Raw genomic sequence first — 27,195 nt, 5'->3', positions numbered from 1 at the left:
CTTTTTTTTTTTTTTTTTAAGGAAAATCTGGCGATTCTTTCTTTTAAGGCTTTTGGGTATGGCATGTTTTCTAGAATCTAGACTAGGTATGAAATACTGTAAAAGTGTTTAATATCTTCTGCTGTCACAGAAAAAGCCTCCATTTTGTCCTCTGTGCCCTACATTTTGCATGACACATAGGACCCATTAGCTTTCATCAAGAGCCACATTTCCAAAAAACAATTTTCCCTCAGAAACCCTTAGTAAAGCTCTAACAAACCTCTAGTACTCAAACACATTTCCCTTTCTTACATTAAAGGCATCAGTGATAAAGATCAGAAACTTAAATGATGGTTGAAAATTAGCCAGAAAACTAATTGGCATTGAAAAATTGGCAGCAGTAACATTATCAAGTACCAGAAAATGGCAGCAGTAAAATCATACAGCACCATTAAAATGGCCAAGTCAAAACATCCTACTTTGATGTGAGATCTATAACTGTTATATATAAATATTGCCATTGTGAAGGGCCAGGTGAAGTGTCTGACTTTGATTAAGGAATCTGTGGAAGAGGATGTGTGGGACTGGGGAAGCTGAGTCAGGAGCGCTCTCAGCTCAGATGTGACATCCAACCTATGCACCGTGTGACTTCAGCAGGTTACTCATTGAGCCTCAGTTTCTTCTTCTGTAAAACAGGAAGGAAAATCCCCCCACCTGTTATGAGGCTTTTACAAACACAAGAGTACCCAGCACAAAGGCTGACCAGGGCAAGTTTTCAGTGAAGATTATCTATTTTCTTTTCTTTGATAGATGAAAGCTGAAAGTTTTGAAATTGTCTCCTCCGCCCACCCCCCAATAAATTACTGTATTTGCTGAAATTGTTACTATATTTGTTTTTTTAATTTCCAAGACTAAATGCAAGATTATTTACTAATAGATGTTTTCCACAAAGGCATATTTTAAGCCACAATTTCAGTGGAAAGGCCACAAAGATTTATTGAAATAAAGACTGGAAATCTTTTTTTGTCAATGAAACTGAATTTTTGATGTGCAGTGGGCAAAGCTCTCCCTTTGGAGCAGTGCAAAGTGCCCAGGTGGTATTTTACTTGGCTCCCCTTCTGAAAGGGCGGCTCTGCTCAGAGCACCAGGCCAACACTAACTCGGCAACATCTAGGCTTAGAATGGAGTGAGCGCCCCAACCTCATTTCTATAAAGACCATATTTAAACTCTTGGCAGGGCTGTGACAGGAGTGTTCCAAGTGAAGGGAAGTGCAGCCGCCATGGCCTAGTTGAGTCTGCATGATTCTGTAAAGAAGCAACATAGGATGTGGAAAGGACACAGAATTTAGAGTCAGGAAGCAGAGGGGGAAAGGGATACTAGAAAATGGGAACATAAAGTATATAGGTTTTGGGCCCTAAACCCCAGTGTAGAATCCTGGTTAGTGTTGTTGGTGATCAGGTTTGGGTGCTTAAATCCCCTCTTCACTTCCTCTTCTCTCGGACTCTTGACAGAGGCATCAAACGCAGAAAGAAAGCCCCCGGGGAGACCAGGAGCCACTTTATTCTGAGTCAGTGCTTACTAGCCCCCAGTACAGTGCCTAATGCGAGGTAAAGCTGAGTTGGAACCTGCAGTTAGACCAGGCCTAAGTGTAACTCCCTATTCCCAGTTTCCTCTCAGTGATCCTAAATGGTCAGCTCCACAGAACCAGCTTCAGTGTGACTTACCAACCAGGTTCCAATGGGGAAATGAACTCACAAACTATATCAACTTTCAGTGCAGTGACCCCCCCCCCATTAGCTCCCCTTAAGCCTGGGAGCTAAGAAGTGGTAGAAAGTGGGGCCTAATTATGGGCAGGACTGATGCTGCTGTTCCTTGGCTGCATATGTGGTACAGGGAGAGGAAAAAGTCCTTCCTGGCCACAAGGTGGACTTGACCATGTGGCCGGCCTGAACTCTTTATTCCCCGAGGCTGTAGGCCATGTAGAGGAAGGACCCTGTAGCCTGAGCAGGGTGAGAAATGTTCTTGGCATCTGCTTCTGTGAATGTTTTGTCCAAAGGTGAGCACTGGGAAGAGGCTTCTATGATAGCACTAAGACACAGCCTGCTATTTCATGAGAACTGTATGCTGTTTTCAATTATTTTTGATGATGGTCTATCTCCAAAAAGTCTTTTCACCACTCCCTGAAATATTTTTCTGAAAGGAAAAATGACTGGTTGTTGAAACTGGATTCTGGAATTTCCTACCCAAATTAATACAACTGAGTACCAAGACACGTGGACTGCTTAGGTGTGAGTTCCCACCATGGCTAGCATCACGACTCACTGGGTGTCCCGTGGGAGGACAAGAGAGCAGGCACTCTGGGGTAGGGGGTAGGGAGGAGGGAACAATTATATATCATGCTTTCAGTCTCATTTATCCAGAAGGCCTAGGGAAATATTTTGGATATGGGCATATATATTCTGTCAGTCGCCACTTTTCAGTGAACAAAAGTAAAAAAGATAACTTAAACATAGGTTCCATCTTAAAAATTTCCAAAGCTGTCTCAAGTTCCCTTAGGGTGTCAGAGTTGACTTTACAATCTAGTTTCTGCTCCTTCTGGAGGTACGGTCCAAGGGCTCCTGCCCACTGCTCAGTCCACTTTAGTCTGCAGGCATGATGGGCACAGAGCCTGTGGCCAGTGAGCTTTTTGGGAGTTTATGAAAATGTTTAAGGTCTAAAAAAATTTATTGGCTCTAAAATATAAAAAGAAAATTGCAAAATTAAAATTTATAAGTGTATGATTAAATGTCTACAAAATTAACATCTTGTCAAGTTCATTTATTGTTCAATTTAGTCCTCATAAAAATGTTACTACATTTTAAATTAAATTGAAAAACATTTGTGGGTTAGATTTTTCTCACTTCTGAAGAGTTCCTGAACATGCCTGATGCTTTCTGAGAAATCAAAGCCAATCATAAACTAGTTAGGTACTCTTGGCCAGATTTCAAAAGCAAAATTATTAAAATCCTTCCCAAATTTTTACAGTAAAATTTATATTAGATGTGTGTGGTGATTCTACTTCAGTGCATTTGATATGCTCCCAGGCCTCCCAAATAAAAGCTCTTAAGACCCAAGAAAGGCTTTAAGGGATCCTGTTTCTTCCTGTTTGACTTCGGGATAAATGGGCATTTGCGGTATTACTTTCCAAGTAACAGAAACATTTTGCCCGTGCCTAGATTTCATCAGTGCACTTGTTCAGGAGAAACAGTAACTTTAAAGCCATAATTTAAAAAAACAATATGTAGACTGGAAGCGCTTTGAGCTCAGAGGTGAGCAACCCACTGTGGCTCCCTGGGACTGAAGGGAATGAAGCCCTGAGGCTTCCTGGAGGCAGTGGTCAGTGGTGCCTGAGGCTGCTGGAGGAGGGAACTCACTGGATGCAGAGGTGGGCAGTGCACAAAGGCTCCTGAATGATCGAGACAGCGATTGGTGGTGGTGGTCTATAGACACATCATGGAAGCGTTTGTCAGACCCACGATCACAATCCCCGAACTCTGGACACTTAGTGTGCTTGTGGTACACCAGCCTATTAACCCTTTCCAAGAAAGGGAATCAGCTTAGTTTGGCTTATTCCTGGGGCTTGTCCTTAGAGAACCTCTCTTGGCTTTTATTGATCACCACTTTATTTTCCAAATGCTCACAAACTCCTCTTTATAATCTTTTCTATAATCTTACTTGGACTTGACCACAAGCCACTTGGTATGTACTTTTCTCTTTCTGAAAACAGGATATTTGCACAGCCTTAAACCTGGTCTTCATGATTTCTTAATGATTGTTCACAGTGGCTCTGAAAGCAATATCTGCAAGGCCCTCAGCCCTTACCACTTCCTCCAGGAAGTCTTCCTTTAACCCCATAAGAGCTACTTAATTCTCCCATAATGCCTTATATATTTATCTCTATTAGAATATAATAATGATGACTACCGGATATCTAGTGCCTTTCACCAGCCAGGTACTTTACATGCTGTTTACTCAGGTCTGCCTTCCAAGCCTTGGTTCTTTGTACTGCCCTGTAGTATAGTAATTGCCAAGCATTTGATTAGTTGAGGGTCTGTCTCCTCATTAGACTGTGGGCTCCTTGGGGCAGGACTTTTTTCAGGAGCAGTGAGTATGTGTTGATCTTCCCAGTCTAGTGCTGAGAGTCAGTGTTCCACGTGCCTTCCTCCATCTCCCAGCTCCTCACAGTGTGTGAACTATATTCCCTTTATTTTTTTCATTCTAGTCTTTCCAGCTTGAGAATAAACAGAGACCCCACCACAGGGCAAAATCAGCATCTAGACCAAACCCCGGAAAAGGAAACCTTACTATGGGGAATCTGGTGGTCTGTACAGTGTGTGTGGGATGGCTAGATGTTGGGATATTCTGTTCATTTGGACATTACTCTAGAGATACCACCTAAAATATCTTAACCTCACCATTTAGACTTTTTTCTTAAAAGATGTATTTGTCATTTAAATTAAATTTCTTTCTTAGAATTTTTTCTGTATATACAGTAACTTTAACACAATAGATTTTTTAACTCAAAAAAATCTATTACTCATTTTTTTAAAAGGTTGACTTAAAGTACTCTAGGTCCTGTAGCTCCACTGGCTTATCTTGAGGTTCAGGGCAGGATCATCAGGATTATTTTCAACATTATGTAGTGATGCCAGGATTGTAGGAAGGACTGTTTGTAATGTAGGAAGGACTGCCTGAGTCCTTTTTACTGATGCTGATAGAAACCACCAGGAAGCATGCATCATTACTTTTACAGTAGCATAATAACGATTGGAGTTGGCAGATTCAACCAACTTAATTTTAGACCCTCTGTAGTATGATGCTATCTTTATCATGTTTGTGTGGCACCTCAGAGTTATGATAGTCATCTGTGTAAATTCACCAGAGCAATCCATTTGTGTGATTAGTGAACTGGCCAGTTACCTCATCTCCAGAATTTTCTAGATTGCTTTCAATTTGCCAATTGCCAAACTTTTGGGAAGTCCAGACCACAAGATGATGCCAAATCATCAGACTTTTACAATGACAAGTTGATAGTTTACTTCCTGGGACTGTAAATACCCTGAGTATTTGGCCAAATGTCTTCCTTGGAAAACCGTCTGAGAAATAGAGGAATAGCTTCCTATCATACTCAAAAGGTTCCTTTGTGATAAGTTCCCCTAAGGTGTCAGAGAGGTGAAAAGAGAAAGCAAAATAAGAAGCAAGATGACCCTTCTTGAACTTGAGTGCCTTCTGTTTATGAAGAAGCTAGCAAAGAATGCTCTTTGAAATATAACTGGATCTTGTAGTTTGTAATGAATTTAGTAATCTTTTGTTTAACAATAAAATGTTAGGGAGAAAGTATAATACAGTGAAAAGACCACAAGCTCTGGTGGCAGGAGACCTGGGTGCTTCTGTGACCTTAAGAGGTGAATCAGTGGTAGCCACAGTCATTCTCACCATCATCAAGATACCCCAATGCTTCTCCAACTCTCTATATTGCTTCACGCTCAGAAGCCCATTCTGCTAGAGCTGATCTGTACCTGGAACCAGTACCTTTTTACCTGAATTGATGATTGCTTAATCTCTGGAAAGAATGGAAAACACAGTGCGATATATTTAATTCTCTATTTTAAAACATACCATTGTTCTAGGGAACCACTACCTAATGTACATATTTCCTACCTTATAGGGGGAAATAAAATAGGGGGGGCGCAGGGCTTGATTTAGGAAACATTCTCTTCAAATTTTCTGTGCCTTCCTGACTGTATACACCTGTGGTGAGGTGGTTTCCATGTGTGCATCATATTATTAGTGAAGCATGTGGTTGTCACCTAATGTGACCCCAAGGGCAGATATTATCTACTGGGATTTAGCCAAACCTTGAAATGTTGAGTAGAAGTAACCCCAGAGAATGTGTCTAGATTTGTCCTCTGCAACTTTGGTTGGGCTCATTTATTAGAAATCAGGTAGATACTATGTTTTCTATTGGAGAACTCAGTTGGTTCCACCTAGGCCTGGGCAAGGGAGCGTACGGTGTTGGTAGGTTCAAAGTGACAGTGTTTCATGTTTTTATAACCAAGAGGGTTCTAATAACAAATCCACCAACCCTGTTTCTAGAGCTTATATTCAAATAGCTGCTTGAAACCTAGTACTATGAAATAGTGATGATGGGTCAGGTTCTAAGCAGCTGACAGCTGGGGCCAAGTCAAGCATTCATATAGTGATTTTCACACCAGTTGCCCTCCAGCTTTTCCTTGGAAATGTGCAATATCCCAGAGTGGTTATGACAGACCTGGGTTTTAGCCTTGACTGAATCATATACTAGCTGTGTAATCTTAGGCAAGTTACTTAACCTTTCTGAACCTGGAAGTTACAAGTCTAGGGACTGATCCTGGCTCTGCCACTGACAGGCTTTGTGATGGGAAAGCTATGCTAGGGGATCTGAGTGTAACTAAAAGTTTTAATATTTTATGGCCCTTTCTCAACAAACTGAACTGGTTGTGTTCTCTTTCCCAGGAGAGAAACCAGCTACTACAGAAGTGCCTACTCCTTTTGCTTTTGAAGATTTATTTCAGACTAGCTCTTACTGTGGCAGTGAGTTGTAGCACTGCCTTCTCCTTCCTGATGAGTCTTCCTAGGATAGGGGCTATGGCAGGAAGGCTAGCATATGTGTGACTCTGCCTGGGGTGAGCTGAGAAACAATTCCAGTACTTTCCAGAACTTATCCTAGAAGAAGACCGGAGCTGAGGCACTCATTCTTTTACTTTGCCTCTTGCCTCTTGGAGAACAACCCCTGCAGCCTTCCTTTTTACGGACCTGATTGACAGGTGTGTATGTGTGTGCATGCATGCAGGCGCACCTGCTAAAAGAGGAGGAGAAAGTCTAGGATTGTATAAGTGTGAGAAAGAGGGAAGAGGAAGGGGAAGGGAGGGAGAGAGGCAACAGCAGGACCCACAGGGAAAGGGGCTGCAGGGTCATTTGGTCTAGGCCTAATAATAAACATCATCCTAACTGAAATTCCCCTAGCTCTGGCCAGACCTGAAAGAGCCAGGACTAGCCCAGGTGAGAAGCCAGGGAGGCTGACACTGCCTGGGTCTCCCTCACTTAACTGACCTGGACCTTGTTACTTTCTCTGGCTGGGAACATGCCAGTGAGTACATTTTTAGATAAGTGGGTGGCAGCTTCCTCATTCCCTTGGGGAAGGGCATGCTGTGGGCTGTAAGGCCCAGACAATGAGGAAGAGTGGATAGCTCTGAGGTTGCAGAATGAAAGATTTATAAGCTGTCAAGATTTGGATGCAAAGGTGTTTAATTGCAAAGGTGTTTCTGGCTGAGCTTTGTCCCAGAGAACAAAGGATCTGTTGGGTTGAGAGTACAGAAGAGGGTTTTGTTTTCCAGGTCCAGAGCCAGTTCGGCAGGCTTTCAGATCAGGCCTGATAAGAGCCCTCTGCTGATTGGCTGAGGCCGACCCACCTGGGTCCATGCTGGCCTTTGGAGCTGGGTAGAGAGGCTATCTGCTTTCTCCTCCAGTTTAGTCTGACACCAGGAAAGAGGAAGGCTCCCTCCAGCCATTCTACTCATGGGCTCTGTCTGCCCATTCAGTTTCTACAAGTGAGTGCTTAATATCAATTATGAGATGGGTCTCAAGAAATCTGTTACTGACAAGTACCAAAATTTATGAGGGCTTTGCTTTAAAAAAAAAAAAAAAGATAAATAGTGCATTCAAGTTATCTGAAAAATAAAATCACCACTATTTCCTTCCATGCGTTCTTATGTGGCAGAAAAAGGGGTAGGGTATTTGCAGTCACCTTGGAATTACACACAGCACACAGGCTCTCTTACCAGTACCACAGCCTGTGTTGGAATATGAACATGAAGAAATAGGGTATCAGACTGCTTAGAATGCCAGGAATAGGGCAGTGCCCCCTGGGTCTTTGCATGGGCTCCAGATACATCAGGAACGCATTAATACTTCATATTTTAAACTCCTAAGCCCACATAGTGAACTCTTACAGATCCTTCAAGATGCAATGCAGAAGTCCCCACCTTAGTTCTCCCTTTCCCTTCTGATACTCAGTAGTGCCATCTTAGTATATCTGTGACCGCTCCTATGCCCCTCTGGGTGGCACTGTGCACAGGCAGTGTTACACAGTGACTGCACAGCCCAGGGTTTTCACTGCATTCCTGATTTCAGGTACTTTGGTATGTTGGCCCTGTCAATTCCTACAAGGTTCTGGAAAACTTGACTTTGCCAAACGCTACCTCCCAGAGAAATCCTATCTCAGACTAGATGTGCTAATTTTAGGGGACAGAAATGATGGGTACTGGATGGATCCCAGGTGCAATGCTGCTGCCACCTCTCCCAGACTGAGTTCCTAGAGGTCAGAAGCCATCGTTTGTTACCAGCTCCCCTACATCTAGTACTGTGATGGGCTTAGAGTAGGGGTTCAGCCAATGTTGGCTATACTACATGGCATAATATTACATAGTTGATTGCACTGAGTTTCCACAGCTACTCTGTGATGTTATAACACTCATCCCCATTTTACAGAGGAGGAAATTGAGACTCAGAGGAATTAAGTAACTTTCTTATGAGTACATAGCTAATAAGGGATAGAGCCTGTATACCTGAATACAAACCCAGGTCTTTACTCCTACACTGTATGCCTTTCAGCTCAATTCAAGGTCAGGAATGACTTGGAATTATTGATTCAGAAACCAGAGATGGGGAAGCAGATGTGGTTCAAGCAATTTAGCTCCTGCCTACCACATGGGAAGTCCCAGGTTTGTTTCCTGGGGCCCCCTGGAGAAGGCAAGCTGGCACAACAAGATGACACAACAAAGAGGAAACAGAATGAGAGACACAAAAAACCAGGGAGCTGAGATGGCTCAAGTGATTGAGCACCTCTTTCCCACATAGGAGGGCCCAGGTTGGTTCAGTTCCTGGTGCCTTCCAAAGAGAAGACGAGCAGACTAAGTATAAACAATGGGGGGGGGGGGTGATAAATAAATAAAATAAATCTTTTGAAAAAATATAGATGCTTAGGAGAGAGGAGATCCTTTATGTAACCCCTGAGACCAGCCAACTCACTGTTAGGATTATGACAACATTCAAGGGCTTGTTTTACCTTCTGGATATTTTACCACAATATATTAGTACACTGTGCCTTCTCTTTTGGAGCTTCTCATTTAAAACAGACTTTTGTATAGAAGAGTCAGTCATCAGCTATAGAATTGCCAAAGCTAGAAAGGGGCTATCTCTTTCTTTTTTGTTTGTTTATTTGTTTTTTATTTTTATGGGGCTATCTATTTCTATTTCCTTGTTTTAAGATAAAGGACCAAGGCCAAAGGAAACTATCAGTCCTAGATACAAAGAGAAATGACCTGAATTCAAATCCAGCCTGAGTATCCTAAGCCTATGAGCAAGTCACTTAACTGCTCTGAGCTTGTCTGTAAATTGGAGCTGCAAGGGTTAATGGTAAAATATACATGAAAATGCCAGTGCAGTATCTTGGCCAAACTTTAAAACCTACTGTGGCTGCTTCCTCTCCATCAAAAACCCCATTCCTCTCTATTCTGAGAATTACCATATTTTAAAATGAAATGTGTATTTAGAAATGTATGGAATCATCATTGAAGATTATAAACAGTAGCAGACTCTAGGAAATGTGTGGGCTTTTGAAGGTACTCATTTCTATCCCCTAGCTCCTAAAATGTGTTTATCATACATTTAAAGTGATAACACTTTTTATTTGACCTGTTTTTTAATTCAGTGAGTATTTACCAAATGCCAGCTCTGTGCCAGGGATGACACTGGAGCCTGGGGTTCACAAGTTTGCAGGAGAGACATCCTGTTTGCCAACACAGAGTATCTAGTACAGAACCTAAAAGACTTCAGGCTTTGGATTCTTTCCTGTCAGAAGTCTGAGAACATTTGTTTCCTTCTAAGACTTTTCCTGCTTCCTAGTTCTACCTTTGAATATCCATCTAAGGATAGATATTAGAGTCCCCCTCTCACCCCAATGGCTCCAGTGACTTGACCCAAGGGATTTCTGGGGAATTGGGCAAGTCTGTTGGCCCACCTCCAACTTGCTGTGGATTTCCTCCCACTTGTGGTCACAGCCAAGGGAAGCCTGGAGCCTGGATCTGAGGCCCAAGTGGATAGAGATCCTGGAAGGACTTACCTGATGGCTTGTCTGTGGAGGATGGGAGGCTGGTGAGGATAGGCATGGTGGGTAGAGGTGGTGGCAGCACTTTCAAGTTCTGGTCACTTTGAATCTCATTGGTGGAGATCTGATTGATGATACGGTTGTAAGTGGGTGGCTGATAGACCCGGGGCGGTGTGGCAGGGGGTGGCTGAGGGATGGGTCTGGCTGCAGGCACCCGCTGGCAGTGCTCCTCAAGCTGTGCAATGATCTCTGATTGGTTGTGGGCCAGTGTGGCCAGGTGCTGGTACTTGTGCTCCAGGTCCTTGTACTTGCTGGCCAGCTGCAGCATGTCCGCTGTCTGGTTGAGGATCCTGTTCTCCAGCTGGGAGAGCTCCAGCGCATTGTCCCGCTTGCGGATGATCTCATGCAGAAGCTGCATGTACAGCTGCGTGACCCGTGAGTTCATGTTGCGGCTCTCCTTGCGCAGCAACTTCACCTCACTCACGATGCCACCATCCACCTCCACCAGCTGCTGCAGCGTTTCAATCTGCCGCTTCTGCTTGAGCAGCTCATTGTTGAGCAGCTCCAGCTCCTGCTTGTGCACTCGGTTCTCCAGGAGCACCTCAGGCTCCTTGGAGTTGACACAGATGGCACCTGTGACCCGCTGCTGGGGCACAATGAAGGTGTAGGTGCACTTGTCCAGGGACTCACCTGCCCGCTTGTACCTATTCAGGTAAATGAACTCATTTTGGGTGCCCTCTTCAGTGCCCTCAAAACCATCTTCCTGCCCTGCAACAGCTCCCATGGTGGCCAGCAGTCCCAGCCACCAGCATGTCACACACAGTGGTCTCATGGTCCTTGCAAGATGGTGGTTATTCTTTGTGAATCAAGTCTATGAAAATCTGAAAGTAAACAGAAGGGGAGAATCAGTGATGGATCCATCACTTCCAGTGACCTGGACCATAAATGATCTCAGCCTTCCTATGAGGCAGATCTTTCTCTGAATACAGCTCAAGAGGCCATAGTCTACTCTCCTGGAACCAGAGAGGAGGGCAACCGTACTGGAAGCAAGAGAAGGGGACAGACAGGCCTCAGCAGAGGTAGAAAGGAAAAGGGAGGGAACCAGGGCATCTAACAGTAGAAGACCACAGCTTTTCTGCTCCTGGATCAAGCTCCATGCTCCTAGCCCTTTTGCTAAGCTCTTGGCCTGGAGCCTGAGCACCACATCAGGGCAGATTGAAGCTGGAGAGGAGAGGTGGAGCAAGGATTGTTTGAGCTCCCTTCTCTTCCTATCTCAGACGGCTCAGATGGCTAACTCTCCCCACTCTACAATTTCTAACCATCCAAAAATTCCTTTTGTGATGAATCACAGTTCCGTTTAATGTTGACATCCTCTACTAGGACTTTAAGCTTCATAAGGGCAGGCACTGTGTGTCTCATTCAATCCTGTATCCCCAGGATATCGCACTAAGCAGGCTTTTAGCAAATATTCATTAAACGAATGAATTGCTAGACACAATATGGAATGCATTCAGATTGTAGTGGGCGATGTCAGTGGAAGGATGTGTCCGGTCACGTGCTTTGGTCTGTGTGTTAGCTGAGCTGCAGAGCCCAAACAGGAACAAACAGATGAGCTTTTCTAAATCCAGATATTTGCAACAGCCAGGAACTGCACAGTCCTATCATTGCAATATGATTAAATCATACGGGAGCAGAAAACAGACACGTGTCTGAGGATTTGTTTCAGTTCTATTCTTGGACTGTTCATTCCTTCACTAGATATCCATTGAGCATCTACTATATGCCAAGCTAGAGATTCAGCTGCATACAGGACATACCCAACCCCTGCCCTCACTGGGCTTACACATCTTTACACTGTTTGTATGTACTATGAAGCAGAAGTCTCATGTTCTGTGAAAGGATAACAGGGCTTCTGACCTAATTGGAGGTTCAGGAAAGCTTCCCTGAGAAAGTGACCTTTATTCTGACCCTTAAGGGATGAGTAGGAGTTAGCCAAGAGGGAGGAAACAGACTTGCTCCCATCACTCCTCTTGCCTACTCGAGGATGTTGCTTTAGCACTTCTCCCCCATCTCTGTTGTATGATCATATTTTTCCTACAGTCAGGCTGTTATTTCTCTCAACTTAAAGAAAATCCTCTTGACCTCAAGTCCCCTTTCCAGCTACTTTTCCATTTTTCTCCTCCCCTTTTTAGCAAAACCCTCTAAACAGTTGCCTACACTGTTTCCAATTCTTCTCTTCCTGTTCTCTCTTGAGCCCTCTCCCATCAGGCCTTACCCCTCCTCTGCCCTCCTGCTGCACAGACAGTATCACCAGTGGCGTCTGTTTGCCTGTTCTCTCTTTTTTTTTTTTTAATGAAAGATTTGTTTATTTATTTCTCTCCCCTTACCACCCCCCCACACCCCCAGTTGTCTGTTCTCTGTCTATTTGCTGCGTCTTGTTTCTCTGTCTGCTTCTGTTGTTATCAGTGGCACAGGAATCTGTGTTTCTTTTTGCTGCGTCATCTTGTGTCAGCTCTCCGTGTGTGCGGCGCCATTCTTAGGCAGGCTGCACTTTCTTTCGCACTGGGCGGCTCTCCTTATGGGGCGCACTCCTTGCGCGTGGGGCTCCCCTACGCAGGGGACACCCCTGCATGTGTTTGCCTGTTCTCAATCCTCATCTTATTCAATACTTTGTCTCTCAGCAATGCAGGCATGGTTGATCATTCCCATCTTGAACTTCCTTTTTAGGATGCCACCCTTTCCTCCTAGCTCACTGGCTATTCCTTTTTTGCTGATTCATGCTCATATTCCTGTCCTTTTAATGCTGTGAGTGTCCCTAGACCTCAGTGCTCAGATCTCTTCTTTACCGTAGTGATCTTGTCCAAACTTTAATTACCTTCAGTCTCCAATGAGTACCACATTCTGCTGTCTGTACCTCTCCTCTTGAGTCCATACTCAAATATCCAACTGCTTTTTTTATATTACCACTCAACTACTAAACATCTCAAATTGAACTTAATCAAAAATGAACTCCTAGCTTTCCCTACACCCCATCCCAATCTGTTCATTCCATTTTTTTTTTTTGTAGTAAATGGCAATTCCATTCTTCTAGTTGCTCAGCCCAGAAACGTTGGAGTCATCCATCGTTTATGTCTCTTTCATATCCCACATCTAAGTCACCACCAAATTATAATAGCAATATCCTAGAAATATTTCCAGAATCCTGGTTTCTCCCCACCTCCCCTTCCACCACCCTGGTAACCCACCTTCAACTCTCGCTGGGCTCCCTAAGCGGGGCTCCCTACTCCTGCCCTTGCTCACTCTACAGTCTGTTTTTAACCTAGCAGCCAGAGTGATCCTTTTAAAAAGTCTGATCGGGTCACTCTTCTACTCAGGACTCTCCTCTGACTCCCCATCTCTGAGAAAAGGCTAACAGGTCTCCAAAGCCCTCCAAGATAAGGCCCTTACCGAGTGCCTACTATGTGTCTGATCCTTCACTAGGCATTATGCAAGAGTTTTCTTACTTTACTGGATACTGACAATGCCCTTTATAAGGTATATACTGTTATTTCCATTTGTAGATTAGGAAATGAGACTCAGAGGCTAAGAGACTTGCCTAAAATCACACAGCTGAAAGATGGCAGAACCAGAACTCAGCCCTTGTCTGATGGAGTCAAACCTTCAAACACTGAATGACCACCCAGGAATTGTACTTAATCTGGTTTTTAATAGTATAAAGGAATTAGCACCACTGCTTTCTGGTTTCATATTAATTTATGCTAAAATAATAACCAGTACAGAAGTTTTGCTTTTCTGGGCCACTTTGGGGCCTTCTCAGGTAAGCAGTCTGGGTCCAGGCTCCATCTTGTGCCAGCCAGCTGGCCGTTTACGAAACAGACTCTGTGCTCCCCAGGGCCTTGCTCAGCTGCTTTCCACTTGAACGGGAAAGCCCAAGCATGATCCTGATAGCTAGCTCAGGCCTTTCCCGTCAGGCAGGAAAAGGTGTGCACGTGTCCTGGTTTGGGTTTTGCTACGAGGTAGGGTTGCAGTGACGTCAGTGGAAACCGGGCTGAGTTTGTATGTGTTTGCCTGGTTTCCAACGGTGCTTTGGCCACTCCTGTGCTGGCTTTGGCCACTCCTATGCTGGCGGCTGTGCCTGCCTGAGAACAATGGGGAGGAGTCACCCGCCCAGCTAGGGCAGGCCTGCCAGGTTTGCTGCCTTCTGCAGGCAGTTCACCTGCAGCAGCTAGTGACAAATACCTCTCTCTGCTGGCGCTGGCCTCCAGCTTAGCCAAGAAGCCACTAAAAAGACACAGGGAGGCAACTTGTCTCGAGGAAAGGGCTGGCTTCCAAGTCTTCCCTGGTCTCAAGACCTAGGAGAGCTGCGCTGTTTATAGTTGAGTTCTGTACCTTCCCAAGTGTGAACTCTCATAGCTTCCCCCAGTGAAGCTCTGTCACTTGGACTTGAGATCCTGAAGGCTAAGCCTTTTCTGTGAAATGAGTGTAATCTAACCTGCCTCTCTCCTGAGGTAAAGAACATGGGAAATTAAAGATTAGAAAAACAAAGACAGCAACCAATAAAACCTAACATGAAGATGCAGAATATGTGTCAGACCTATGTGATGAGCACATCAAAGATGAGCACTTTTCTTATCTTTTTGAATCCTTACAGTAACCTGTGAGGAGATACTATTATTATTGCTATTTTACAGAGGAAGAATTGAAATCACTTGATCCATGTCACAGAGCTAGGCTCTAACCCAGGAGTTCTATTGGCCTCAGATGTTCAGACCCTGAAATAGTCAACTCATTAGTCTGGGCCCTGGATCTCTTGGTGTCTCTAGCTTCTTGCACTGTGCTGGGTACAGGATGAGGAGGCAAAAAATATGCAAATATAATCATAAACCCGTGATGTCTTTAAAGAGCATTTCTTATGACAGATTAAAAAGTAAACCAAACTTGACAACTAACACTTGTTCAAGTGTTAAGGCTTACAAAGCCCTTTGCATACACATGATCTCATTTAATCATTACAAAACATTCAGAGCTGATTATTATTATTATGCCTATTTTGAGGGTGAGGAAATTGAAGCTTATAAAGGTGAACTTGCTCAAGGTTGCATTGCTAGTGGTGAGACTAGTCTTGAAGCTATTTCCATGGGCCTGGGCTTACCAGGAGTGACTTTGAACAGAAGGAAGCAAAGGAACAGGGCACCATGCTGGGTGCCTGACATGCATTGTCCAGTAAGGTTATTCACCGCATTTTATAAATGAAGACTCTCAAATCCAGATAGATTAAGTGATCTGTTCAGAAACACAGCAGATGAGAGGCAGAACTAGGCCTAGAACTCAGATCTGGCTGACATCAAGTCCTGTGCTCTTTGTGCTGCCCTCAGCCTTGTAGTCATTTATTTTCCTTAAAGATTTTAACCTTACTCCCCCCTCCACCCCCCCCCCACACACATACCAGTTATTTGCTAGTTTGGCAGTTCTTAATGGGCAATAATAAGTTTGTTTACTTTCACTCTCTTGATATTTATTCAACTAATTGCATCCCAAGAGAAATAACTCCTAGCATTCCAGCCATCTTAGGCCTGGAGAAGAACTCAACTGCAATCAAAGTGATGCTCTTCAGTTTCTTCCTATGACCAACAAAGAAAAGCAGATCCAACTGTTTTCCTTGGCTTAGAGATTAAATTAAAAACTATTCTTGAAGTTGTTTTTCCACATTGTATTGTGAGGAGTTTCCATTATGTATGGTTTTTCCCTCTCCACAAGTAAGGCCAGTGTAGACCATGCCACGTGATTGCCTTTGCACTCTGGAAGATAGGCTCCCCGGGGCTTGGGTCTCACCTAGACTCTGGTGGGCTATTTCTGAGTGTCCCAAATGGGCCTGGTGTAATGGAGCCACACACTGTGTGTCTACATCCCTCTCACTGCCATGGTCCTATAGCCCAGGCAAAGCCACTTGGTGGCAAGGATCGTTTTTGTAACATTGAAGCTGTTGACCTGGGTAATCTTTTGAGTTCTTACCCCAAAGATTAGGAATTAAGAAAAGTTCAAATAATAAAAATAATAATTACAGCCAATTATTATTGTGACCAAAGCACTTTATATACATTAAATCAATTCTCCACCCGTCCTGGGAAGGTAGACCTACTACTTCAAGGTCACCATGTGTGGTGGCCCAAGCTGTGCACTATGCAACACTAGGGGGCACAACTCACATTCACAGTCTAGGCATTTTATATATTTGTTAACTTTTTAGTCTCACAACAGGGTTGACAATTATCCCCATTTTCAGATGAGGAAACTATTGAGATTTGAAGACCCTGGGTCACTTACCAAAGGTCTCCCAGTTACTGTCTCACAGAGTCAGTAACAGAACCCCAAAATATACCCCAAAATAAAATATATCATGAAGAATGTATAAAAACAAAAGTGCCAAAGTGAAAGGAAACCCCAAAGAGATTGTTCTCTGACTCCCCAGGCAGAAGGAAGATAGGACAGTTCTTGGGATCCCCAGAATAGCTGACCCAGGTAAACCTCCAAATTTAATCCAGCTCTCAGAATGGTATTTCATCATCAGTATGAGATGAAGGACTCACAGAACCCACCTCTCCCCCAGCCAGTCCTATCCCATCATTCGTGGTCACAGATGAGGATTGAGCCTCAGTCCAGGCCAAAGGTGGCATCCCAGCACTTCAAGAGGCCTGAGGAGAGGGCCTCTACTGAGGCATTGTGGCAATCTGAAACTGCTGCCTGGCCTCCAGTGTGCCCAGCTAGCACCTAACATGTGGGTTCTGGACAGCTAGCAACTTGAGCTGAGCACGAGTAGTCTGATTAACTTGAACCTGAATCACGATTGTTAAACCAATATCAGAACAAAATAGATGCAAATCAAAACTTCACAATTGACAACAGTTATTCCTACTAAAACTGGTTGAAATATATGGTTTACCATTGGGGTGGTACTCAAACCAATTGGTAATCCAGAATAGGAAAAGGGTCCAGATAAAGAGAGAGTCCAGAAGAAAAGGCCATAGAGGACCTAGTTAACCACATGACCAGTCGTTTTGATAATAACAGCTTTCATTTGCTTGTTGTAAACTAACTGTGTGTCCAGCTGTGCTCTACCTGCTCTATCTAAACTCTTACAAACCTATGAGTAAGGGAGCACATATGTTATGGTTTGCTTCAATTGAGGCCTGCTGTCTTTTGTAATTATTAATAGCAACCCATTTCACTCAAAAATATCCTGATTGGGGAACAAATTATATTGCCCGCTTACCTAGGATAATAAGATATTATTATCTGTGTTTTGCAGTTGAGGAAACCCAAGTCTGGAAAGATTAGGTTACTTTTCAAAGGTCACTTAACAGTAAATATCAGGAGTGAGATTTAGCTGTCTGACTGCAAGGTCTATGTTCTTACCTCCAGTAATATTGTCTCCAGCCAATATGAATAAAAGGTGCTTGTTCGTATGTTTAATTAGTGGCAGGGATGTAGATCACTTCTTAGTCACTGTTGAGTGAATAAGTAGAAACGGCTTTCAGGTCAGCACAGGGGTAAGTTTTGTTGGATGTTAGAAAAAGCTTCTTGATCATCCAGGTGGTGAGACCTCAAATGGACACCTAAGGTGAGCAGTGGTATTCTTACTTTAGAAATCCTGGAGAAGGGACTATGCATCATTTGTCCTGGGTGATTCACCATCAACCTGGAGGCCAGGGAGGGAGTATCCAGATCTCCAACTGCCACCCCCTCTCAGCCTAATCCTGTGAATTATTCCCCACCAAAAGATTGTGTGGACACTCAGAGAGTCTTGAACCAGTTCTCAGATCCTATCAGCTTATCTTTCATAAGACCTTTGACTAAACCATTTGTATCCCATCCATCCAATTTCCCATCCACCCATCCATCTATCCATCCATACCTGTTTAGTTAGCCTTCCCAAACAGACAGTCAGTTTTGTATTGCTACAATCTGGGCCTGACCTTGCCATGAGTGTTGGGAAGACAGGCATGGACCATAGAAGCTGATAGTCTAGGAGTAGATTTGCCTGTAATAATGAAATTCGGGTGGAGGGACTGGAAGGGGTTCTTCTGCCACTGTTAAGTTGCTGGCTCCAGGGAAGGACTGAGTTTATGGAGGAGGCGGGTTGTGGTCACTGTGAGATCATAGGGCAAGAAGGGATGTGGTTAGGCAGTGGGGAGGTAGTTGCCTTTGCCAGGGGAACAAGGATACTGCTGTTAATTTTTCACAGTGCATTATTTGGGAACCATTTTGAGATTCCCCCAAAGCCCACGCACTGAGCTCTCTGTGCCAGGAGTCTTGGCCAACAGAACTGAGGCAGGGGAGAGTCTGCAGAAGCCATTTCAGAGCCTGGCTTCTGAGTTGGCTGCTGCATTTCCAGTGCCTGGTGTGTGGAGCTGGGGGAATCTTAGATGAAAGGGAGAAGCCAGGGACTGAGTGGGCAGCATTGCCCGAAGGTGACTTCTTGGGAAATCTTGGCTTTCCCTGGATCTGCTCTTTTGGTCCAGGCTGAGTGATTGGCACCAGGACCACCTTGGCCTGTTGGGATGGGCTTTTCCGTGAAGTACTGTAACAAGCACTTTTTGTGCCTATCTCACCAATTCCAGTAACTCTGTAAGGCAGGAACCATATTTATCCCCATTTCACAGATGAGGAAATGAGGCAAGACTTGGAACCAGGTTTATCTACTCCAGAACCAGATTTCTTATCCACACAATCCTCACTGACCTCCTTGCCTTCAGGTACTCTCTCCTCTGCAGTCCACATTGAACATTGCTCCAGGGCTTTCAGCAAAGCCTATTTTCATTCCTCCCTGCCTTTGTACATGCTATTCCTTTTGCTTCAGCCCTTCCCTCACTATCTTCCCTGATGAATCCCTGTCTTCTTTTCTAAGTTTACCTAGAAAGTCCACTTCCCTTTGAGACCATTCATTCTCAGTGAGGTCTCCACTCCCTTCTAGAGCTCCCATAGCTCATCACAGCCCCCAAGACATAGATTGTACTCATGTGGTTGTATACTTCCAGACTGTGAGCTTCATAAAAGTAGGGTCATGGTGAATTATTTCTCTGAATATCCAGTACCCAGGATGGAACCTGGGTTACTAAATAGGAACTAAATAGGAAATATGTGGAAATATTCATTCCACATATTTCCTGAGCTTTTCCCCTCTGCTAGCCATGCTGCCAGCAGCCAGAGATAGAGTAAGAACAAGGCAGGCAAGGCCCCTACCCTCAATGGTCCTACATTAGTAAGTGAGATAGAGAGCAGGCATTTGTAGTGCTGGGTGATCAATACCCTGATGGGTGGCTCAGGTGGCAGTGTGGGCACCTAATCCAGCAGGAGTAGAGTTGGGCAGGGGCACAGTGTGTGAGGGGAAGTATACCAGAAGAGACTTTGGCTGGATGACACATAGGGGCATGGCATGGTGCCCTGGGATTGAAAGGCTTATATGCTTGAGAGCTTGGGTCTGAGATTTGCTGGCTTCATTCATTCATTCATTCATTCATTCATGCATGCATTCCACAGATATCTTCTCTGCTTTGCTCTGAGTGGGTTTTGGAGGTTCAGGAGTGACTAAGACACAGACTTTCCCTCTTGCAGCTTGGAGTGGGAACACCTCAAGCAGGACTTTGGGCATTCCTGGAGTTGGAAGGGTCCTAAGGTATCTCTTAGAGATAAGAACAGAGTTCATTCTGGGCTCCTCTGCAGTGGTCTTAAGGCCTGCCTTCTGGAGGACTAGAAGCAGGGAGACTGAGGCTCTGGGGTTACTGGCCCCAAGACAGGCCAATTTCACCAGTAGATTTACCATGATAGCTTGATTGTAAGAAGCATGGTTCTCCTCATCCAGTGTTTTCACATTCCTATGATCAGAATGTGTCTTCCAATTGATGTGTACATGTAACGGGACATTTTATTGTTTTAAACTCCTCCCCCACAACCACCCAACCCTGTTATTAAATCAATCACATGGCTTATAGTTCATAGCATGTTAGAAGCAAGGGACTATGGTATTTGTCACAAAAACTACTCTCAGAATAAGGTTTTTGTTGTGACCTATCCATCACTGCAAACTCCAAGCTGCCTGTGGCTGAATAATCCTTCTACTTGGGGTGTTCTGTATAAATTCATAGGAAAGGAATGCTATTCAATGAATTGAATTATTCTTTACATTTCTGCAGTGCACTAGTCCAAGGTGGCAGCAGTCTGTAACAGAATTAGCATGGGCTTTGTCAAGTGGATCTGGGTTTGAATTCTTGCTTTTTTGATCACTAATGGAGAGACATTAGGAGAGGTGCTGCACCCTCTGAGCCTCAACTTCCACCCCTATAAAATAGGGACAGCACCATCCATCTGATAGAACTCTCTTAGTGCCAAGTGCCTCTTCTTTACTATTCTTACAGTCGTGCATTTATGTGATTGTTAGATTCACCCCCTACCTCCTCCTGCTGGCAGTGGGCTCTACAAAGACAGGGTAGAGCTCTGCGTTTGTGCACCATTGCATGTCCAGAATACCTGTATTCATACCAGCCCATTCCTTTTCTCTCCCATCTGATTGCTATAGACCATTTCATATTAAATGGGATATGAGTCAGAGAGAGGTCAGATGCTGAATGTACCTGCTGTTACATTTGTTCCAGCTCCCTGATATTTTCTCAGGATTTGCTTAAGTATGGCTTAAATTGACTGAGTTCTGATTTTGACCTGAGTCATATCTGATTTTACAGGCCTAAAGGAATCTCCAAGTAAGGTGTAGAAAATGCATAAATGATGTTTCCTGAGGCTCTGCCTCCACCGAGCTGGTGCCCCAGTTCTGTGGTGCTGATGTGGGGAGAAAGCATTTCAAAGCATCTAAGCACATGGGGTTTGGAAGTCAGGCAAAGCTTGGAGTCCCTGTTCCGCTCCTCACTGACCATGTTACCACAGGCATGCTGTGTAACTGTCCTGAGGCTCTGCTACAAGACAAGAGGGGTAGGCTTTTGTAACAAATGATACATCAAAATCAGCTTTTCATATTGGGTGGCACAGCCTTCTATAGGGCAGCAACCAAAACAGACTTTGCTGCTGGTGGCAGTGGACAGGGACCCAGTAACTAGGGTCAGGATAAAAGGCGAAGTCAGGGCACTTTGCATAGGACCGTGGAGTGAGGTGAGGGAAGGCAAGGGTTTAGAGCCAGAGAAGTCTGAGTTTGCATACTACAAATGACTTATTACCTGTATGACCTTGGGAAAGTTACTTAACCTATCTAAACCTTAGTTTTCTCATCTGTAAAATGGAATGCTTAAACTAGAACCTACATCCTAGGGTTGTGGTGAGCATGAAATGAGATAATGCACGTGTCTTAGTCCCTTGGGTGCTTAAAAAAATCATTATGAGTTGAGGAATGGATGGAGGAATGGCTTTGCCACTCTGCCCATGAACCTGCAGTGATTTTGTGCAGTCTACTCCTGGAACATGTGCTTCACATGTTTTGGTCTGTCCCACCAAGATTGCCCTTATTGAGTAATAATTAATCCCATTTTTGTTAGCCAGACACATGAAGTCAGTCAGAACTCTGTTCAGCTTGCACTGCCCAAAAAGCACAGTGAGCTACCATCATTCCAGGCTGGTGCAGGGAAACCTCAAACTTCAGCAGTCCCCAGAGGCCTTGTGCTAGAAAAGCAAATATTTAACATGAGCTTTCAAACTGCTTCCAAGAGCTCAGGGAATCATTGGAACCTCTAGAGGTTATGGGTCAGAAGCTATTGTTCTGGGCTAAGATGCACCAGTGTTAGCTAGACCCATGACCAGGATGGAGTCAGCTGGTCCTGGCTATACATCGTGGCCAGACTTGGTGACAGGGATAGGGCACAGGGGAGGGGTCCTTGCCTCTCCCTCTGTAACCTCACACAGGTCCAGCCATTGATCCTCCTGCTTTGTAGACCTTCTGCAGCACTGAGGTAGCTTACTTTTCTTATCCACTGAAGTTCTGATGGTGAAACCAACAAGCAGAGAAGTGGTATGCTTGTGGTGGTGGGATGTTCCTACTGTAAGGTTGGTATCAGATGCTCCAAGATCCTTTTATCAGTGTGTCTGTAGACTTTTGCTTAGTGTGGACTTTTAGAATCTGAACATGTTGCAGGGGGCCTCAGCCCCAGGCCCCAGATATAAAGGTTCCCCCACTCTGAGGGTCCTTTCTGGTAGGACCAGAGTTTGATGGTAGGACCAGAGGTTGGGTGGTAGTCGTGGCCATAGCATTGGCTTTACAGTCTGGGATTTTCTGTAAACCCTAGCAGGATGCTTCCAAGACAGGGGAAAGATTTGGGTCTCTACTTTTTCCTCTCTGTGATTCTGATTGTAATGCTTAATAATAATCAGTGACTAATGTTTTCTGAGGGTTTGCTGCACATGAGGCACTATACTAAGGACTTCCTGGGCATGATCATATGTTCTCCGAGAAAGCAGCAGAGTATGGTTCAGAGTGTACACTCGGAAGTCACATTGCCAAGTTCAAATCCTGATGCCGTGTGGCCGAGGGCACGTCATTAACCACTGTGCCTCAGTTTCCTCATCTGTAAGATGAATAACAATACCTGTGTCATAGGGTTTTGTGAGGATTTTACATGTTGGTAAGTGACTGGCCCGGCGTAAATTCAACATAAGTGTTAGCTGTTATTATGAAATGAGCTCTGTTATTATCCCATTTCACAGATGAAGAAACTGAGGCTGAGAGAAGCTAAGTATTATGCCAGCCATTTGGCTAGTAAGTAGAAGAGCCAGGATTTGAACCCAGCTTATGATTACCATCCTGTTCTGTCTTGATTTGGAAAAATGTATGTGGGGAGCAGTTGGCCAGCTTCAGAAGTAGCATTCTCAACTTTCCTCAGAGCCCCAGTGAAAGGAGATCCTTTTCTGAGTAGCCAAACTGGCTTCTGGGAGTATTCATAATCCCACAGCAGAAGCAATAGCTGACCTGTGACACACATGTCACAGAAGGAGAAGGGAGGGATCAGAGAAGAATTTCTGTTTGTAACTCTTATCTAACCCTGAGCACTTTCAAGGGACTTGGTATATGGAGCCCTCACTGTCCCCTCTGCTGGGGTGTCAAGAAAGCAGAGGCCTCCCCCATTTCCCACCTACATCCAGCTGGTTGGATATCTCTGTGGAAAGTTCAGTGCTAGGAGTGATCAGGTGTCCTCTGGCACTGAAGGAAAATCAGGGTAGCACGTTGCCTCGAGTCACAGTGGCAGAAACCTCTGGGATGCCTCTGCTCCTCTCTTCACCAGCTGGTAGGATGTGAGCAGACGCTTCTCAGCTCTAGGGAACTTTCTGAACGAGGGTTAGCAGCTCTCTTAGGACAGTGTTTGCTTTTGCTTTTGCCTCAGCATAGTCTTTAGCTAGGATGCACAGGAACCCAAAGTTTAAAAGCAGGCTTCCCACATCTTTGGGCTACTCCTGCTGTCTGCAACTCCTTTAGCCTGCTGCCCCCCTCAAGCACACACCTACACACAAACACACGGACCCCAGCTGCAGAGTCGTACGCCAGAGCTTGCCTGCCTTCACCCCAAAGGCTCTTTGTCTGAAGGAGAGTGGGGTTTCCTGATGAAACTATGAAATCCTAGCACATGATCTCACACCCTAAAATGCCACCCTCATACATCCTGCCCCTGGCAGATGCTTTGTTTGGCTCCAAGTAAAAGCAGGGAGTGTCCTCCTTTGGGGTCCAGCTGTACACACCCCCAGCTAGACGGGTTGTTGCTTTCAAACCCCAAGCCAGCAGACTAGGTGCTCCCTCTTCCCTCCCTGCCCCCCAGTGCCCACAGAGCTGACCCCTTACCTCTTCCCTCCTGCTTGACTCCCAGGGCAGCTCTTCACATGCTTCACTTTGGCCGTCAGCAGGGCAGCCTGTCCATGGCCTCCTGGAAAGGTCCCCGAGTCACACACAGGCCGACCAGCGGCAGCCCAGCAACCCTGCCTCGTTGGCCTCTGCTCGCTCTGCCTCCACAGCAGCACTCCAGCCAGTTATGGGGCGGGGACTAGCCGGGGGGTCCTGCAGGGTCCGTTCACAGCCTGCCTTGCCTTGTGGTGGGGGCCAGTGGCTGCCTCAGTGCCATGCTCTGCAGGTCTGGGGTTTCGGACAGCTCTGCTCAGGGTTTAGGGTCAATCCACGGATCGTCCGCAGCAGCCTCATTTGAACTCCCAACTCCTTTGTGGAGCCTTTACATGCTGCTAGAGGAAACTGTGAGCACAGCCTGACCCTGGTTGGCTGCAGGCACTTCTCTCCACCCACCAGTGCAAGAGGATCCCCCAGGCCCCAGAAAGGCTCCGGGCCTCCCCTTAGCCCCAGACAGAGGCGGGCCGCCTGGTGATGTCACGCTAGCTCCGGCCCCAGCTGGCCCGGCCCCTCCCGCCCCAGCTTTGGCGGCTTCAGCGGCTCCCCCGCTTCCTTGGCACAGGCAGCCAGGCCAGATCTGCTCTCTGGCCCGTCAGCTTCCAAAAGCTGGGGCTGCTCCCGGTGCACTCTCCCGAGGCAGAGAGCGTCCCCTTTGACTCAGGTAGTGGGCTTAGATCCACCCCAGCTGTGTGGCCTTTAGGGAGCCAGGTCTTCCCCATCACACACACACTGCCCCACTGAGTCCCAGGTGGGTGGACGGGGCAGCCCAGCCCAGACTGCCTCTCCCCATCAGCCGCTCTTCTTGGAGACCTCACTTTCATCTCTCCACCCCGGGAAAGGGAGCCCAAGACTGTCTGCACAGAAGCTAGTCAGTGTCTGCGCTGCTGAACATTAGCTGGAGGCAGTGGTTTAGGACACTGGAAATACCACAGGCTGGGGACAGGGGGCAGCACTTGAGAAAAGCTCCATCACTTACCACCTGAGTGGCCTTGATTAATTCACTTCCACTTCTCTGGGCCTCTCTTTCATGCATCTGTAAATGGGTTAATACTAGTGATCTACCTCCAAGGAAATCCAAGTGAGGATTCTGTGAAGTCAAGGAAAGCACTTGGCACAGGGGCAAGGGCTGTGTCTCTGAAATGAACTCAAGACTCTGAAGTTACTGGCCAGGGGCCATGCTCCCAGAACCTCTGCTGTGTGATCCTGCTCAGCCTCAACATGTCCATCAAAATGTGACCTCCTTTCAGGCTCTTCTAGGAGCAAATCATGTAATGCCATCAGAGTCCTCAGCACAGAGTCTGCCAATTCGGTGGGGCACCATGGATATATGGAATCAGAGCAAGAAAGGAGAAGACAGCAGCAGGCTTCAGAGAAGGCACAGTAGAGGAGGGAAGGCCAGGCCTGCTATTGCAGGGAGGGGGAGGATGATGGGCACTGGGAAGGGAGGATCAGGGTACAGGTTTGTCCCTCTGCTCGCATAACAGGTGTGTAAAAAATATTGACGGTAACTCTTCTTTCCTTTTTTTAAAAAATTCAATGATGCCTGGTGGTGGTGGCGGTGATGTTTGGGTACAATAGGAGGGGAAAGTTTAATGGTTTCTCCCCAGGGCTAGGCACAGTGCATCATGTTCCTTGTCCCTGGGCAAACAGGTCCCCTCCTCCTCTGGACTGCCACTCCTACCTTTGCAGGGAACAAACTTTCTTCCTGCCTCAACTTTTTCCCAGCCTACTCAGATGCTCTACCTTTTCTATCTGTCATTCCTAACCCCCTTTTCAGAAAATAGGTCTTTGCCCAGTATCCTACAGGCCATATTAGCTAGACGGCTGAATTGGGCAGTCAGCCAGAAACTTTCTTGGGGGTGAAGATGCATGCCCACTCTACGGGTTCTGCAGAGGGCCTAGAGGAGGTCCTGGTGGGGCTATGGTAGAGCTGTGCGTGGTGGGGCTATGGTAGACTGGGGCCTCAGGATGAGCTGAAGCACATGGGATGGAGCTGAATTTTTCATCTCAAGCTGTGTTCTTGACAAGATGAGAGCATCCACATTTGATCAGCCTTAAATGAACAGCCTGGAGGTTGGCATGCTTCCCTCTTTTCCCCTCCTTTCCTCCCTCCCATCCTTCCTCCTTTTTTTTCCCTCACCTTCTGTCTCCCAGGAAGTGTTTATGGGAAACCTGCTCTGAGCTAACACCAGGAAGCCAGTCTCTGTCCTTACAGAGCTCACAGTCTAGGTGGAAGATAGACTGAGTGCGGTCCATGAGAAGTGCTGATGCTATGGGAGTATGTAGCCTTGATTAAGCTTGGGCAGGGTGGTCAGGGAAGCTCCCTGAAGAAGTGGTGCATAAGCTGAAACCTGAAGGACAGGTAAGAATTAGCCAGGTGACAAGGTTGGAGGGATGATCTGCACAGAGAGAACAGTGTGTAAAGGCCGGATGGCATGTTGCTTTTTCAAAGATGGCCTTAACAGTATCTCCCAGTCCATAATGTTGCTTTGACACTTCTTCCACTGAGAGGTGAGGTTCTATGCCTCCTCTCCTTGAATCTGGGTGGGGTTGTAACTTGCTTGTACCAGAACAATGCAGCAGAAGTGACACTGCTTGACTTCCAAAGCTGGGTGAGAAAAGGCAATGCAGCTTCTGCCTTGTTCACTGGGGCATTCACTTCTGGAGCCCTGAGCCAAACTGGAGTTTAAGAAGTCCAGCTGCCCTGAAGTTGCCACACAAAGGATGTGTATACATGTAGGTGACAAGTGACAGCCAGCATCAACCCCCAGACACATCAGGAAGGATGCCTTTAGATGATTCCAGCACCTAGCTATTCAATCTCTCCCAGCTGTAGAGTCTTCCCAGACATTGTAAAGCAGAGACAAGTCATGCCACTCTCCATATAATATTTGACCATTAGAATCCATGAATATAATAAAATGGTTGTTTTAGGCTGCTAAGTTTTGGTGTTAATTTACTATACAGCAGTAGTAACTGGAACAGAGTCTGAGGCAAGAGCGGTTGTAGAGAGTTCTTCAGAGGAACTGAGAAGTGCAGTTTGGCTTCAGAGAGAAGGGGAGCATAGAAGAAGAGGTAGGCTATGTTAGGGAGGTAGGACTTTACACCAAGGGCAATAGGAGCCACTGAAAGGTTTAAGCAAAGCAA

The 27,195-nt window shown here is 45.6% G+C and overlaps 2 protein-coding genes across 17 annotated transcripts in view; one reads left to right on the top strand and one right to left on the bottom strand.

The window, feature by feature from the left end:
• Positions 1–24,527, bottom strand: part of ANGPTL2 (angiopoietin like 2) — a 34,667-nt gene extending 10,140 nt beyond the window's left edge. The window contains exons 1-3 of one of the 3 annotated variants that reach the window (XM_058302907.2): positions 23,992–24,428; positions 17,580–17,779; positions 10,182–11,047 (exon numbers count right to left, since the gene is read on the bottom strand). In XM_058302907.2, coding sequence (XP_058158890.1) covers positions 10,182–10,998 — 817 coding nt within the window. In that variant the 5' untranslated portion in view covers positions 10,999–11,047; positions 17,580–17,779; positions 23,992–24,428. Of the gene's footprint in view, positions 1–10,181; positions 11,048–17,579; positions 17,780–23,991 lie in introns of all 3 variants that reach the window. The other 2 variants (XM_058302908.2, XM_058302909.1) reach the window with 2 other exon arrangements.
• The window catches only part of RALGPS1 (Ral GEF with PH domain and SH3 binding motif 1), a 469,715-nt gene that overhangs the window by 301,915 nt on the left and 140,605 nt on the right, over positions 1–27,195 (top strand). The window lies entirely within an intron of this gene.

Source organism: Dasypus novemcinctus, chromosome 8 (assembly GCF_030445035.2).
Source record: "Dasypus novemcinctus isolate mDasNov1 chromosome 8, mDasNov1.1.hap2, whole genome shotgun sequence".
NCBI lineage: Eukaryota > Metazoa > Chordata > Mammalia > Cingulata > Dasypodidae > Dasypus > Dasypus novemcinctus.
The sequence above is the reverse complement of the archived record's forward strand: the minus strand, read 5'-3'. Positions and strand labels throughout refer to the sequence as shown.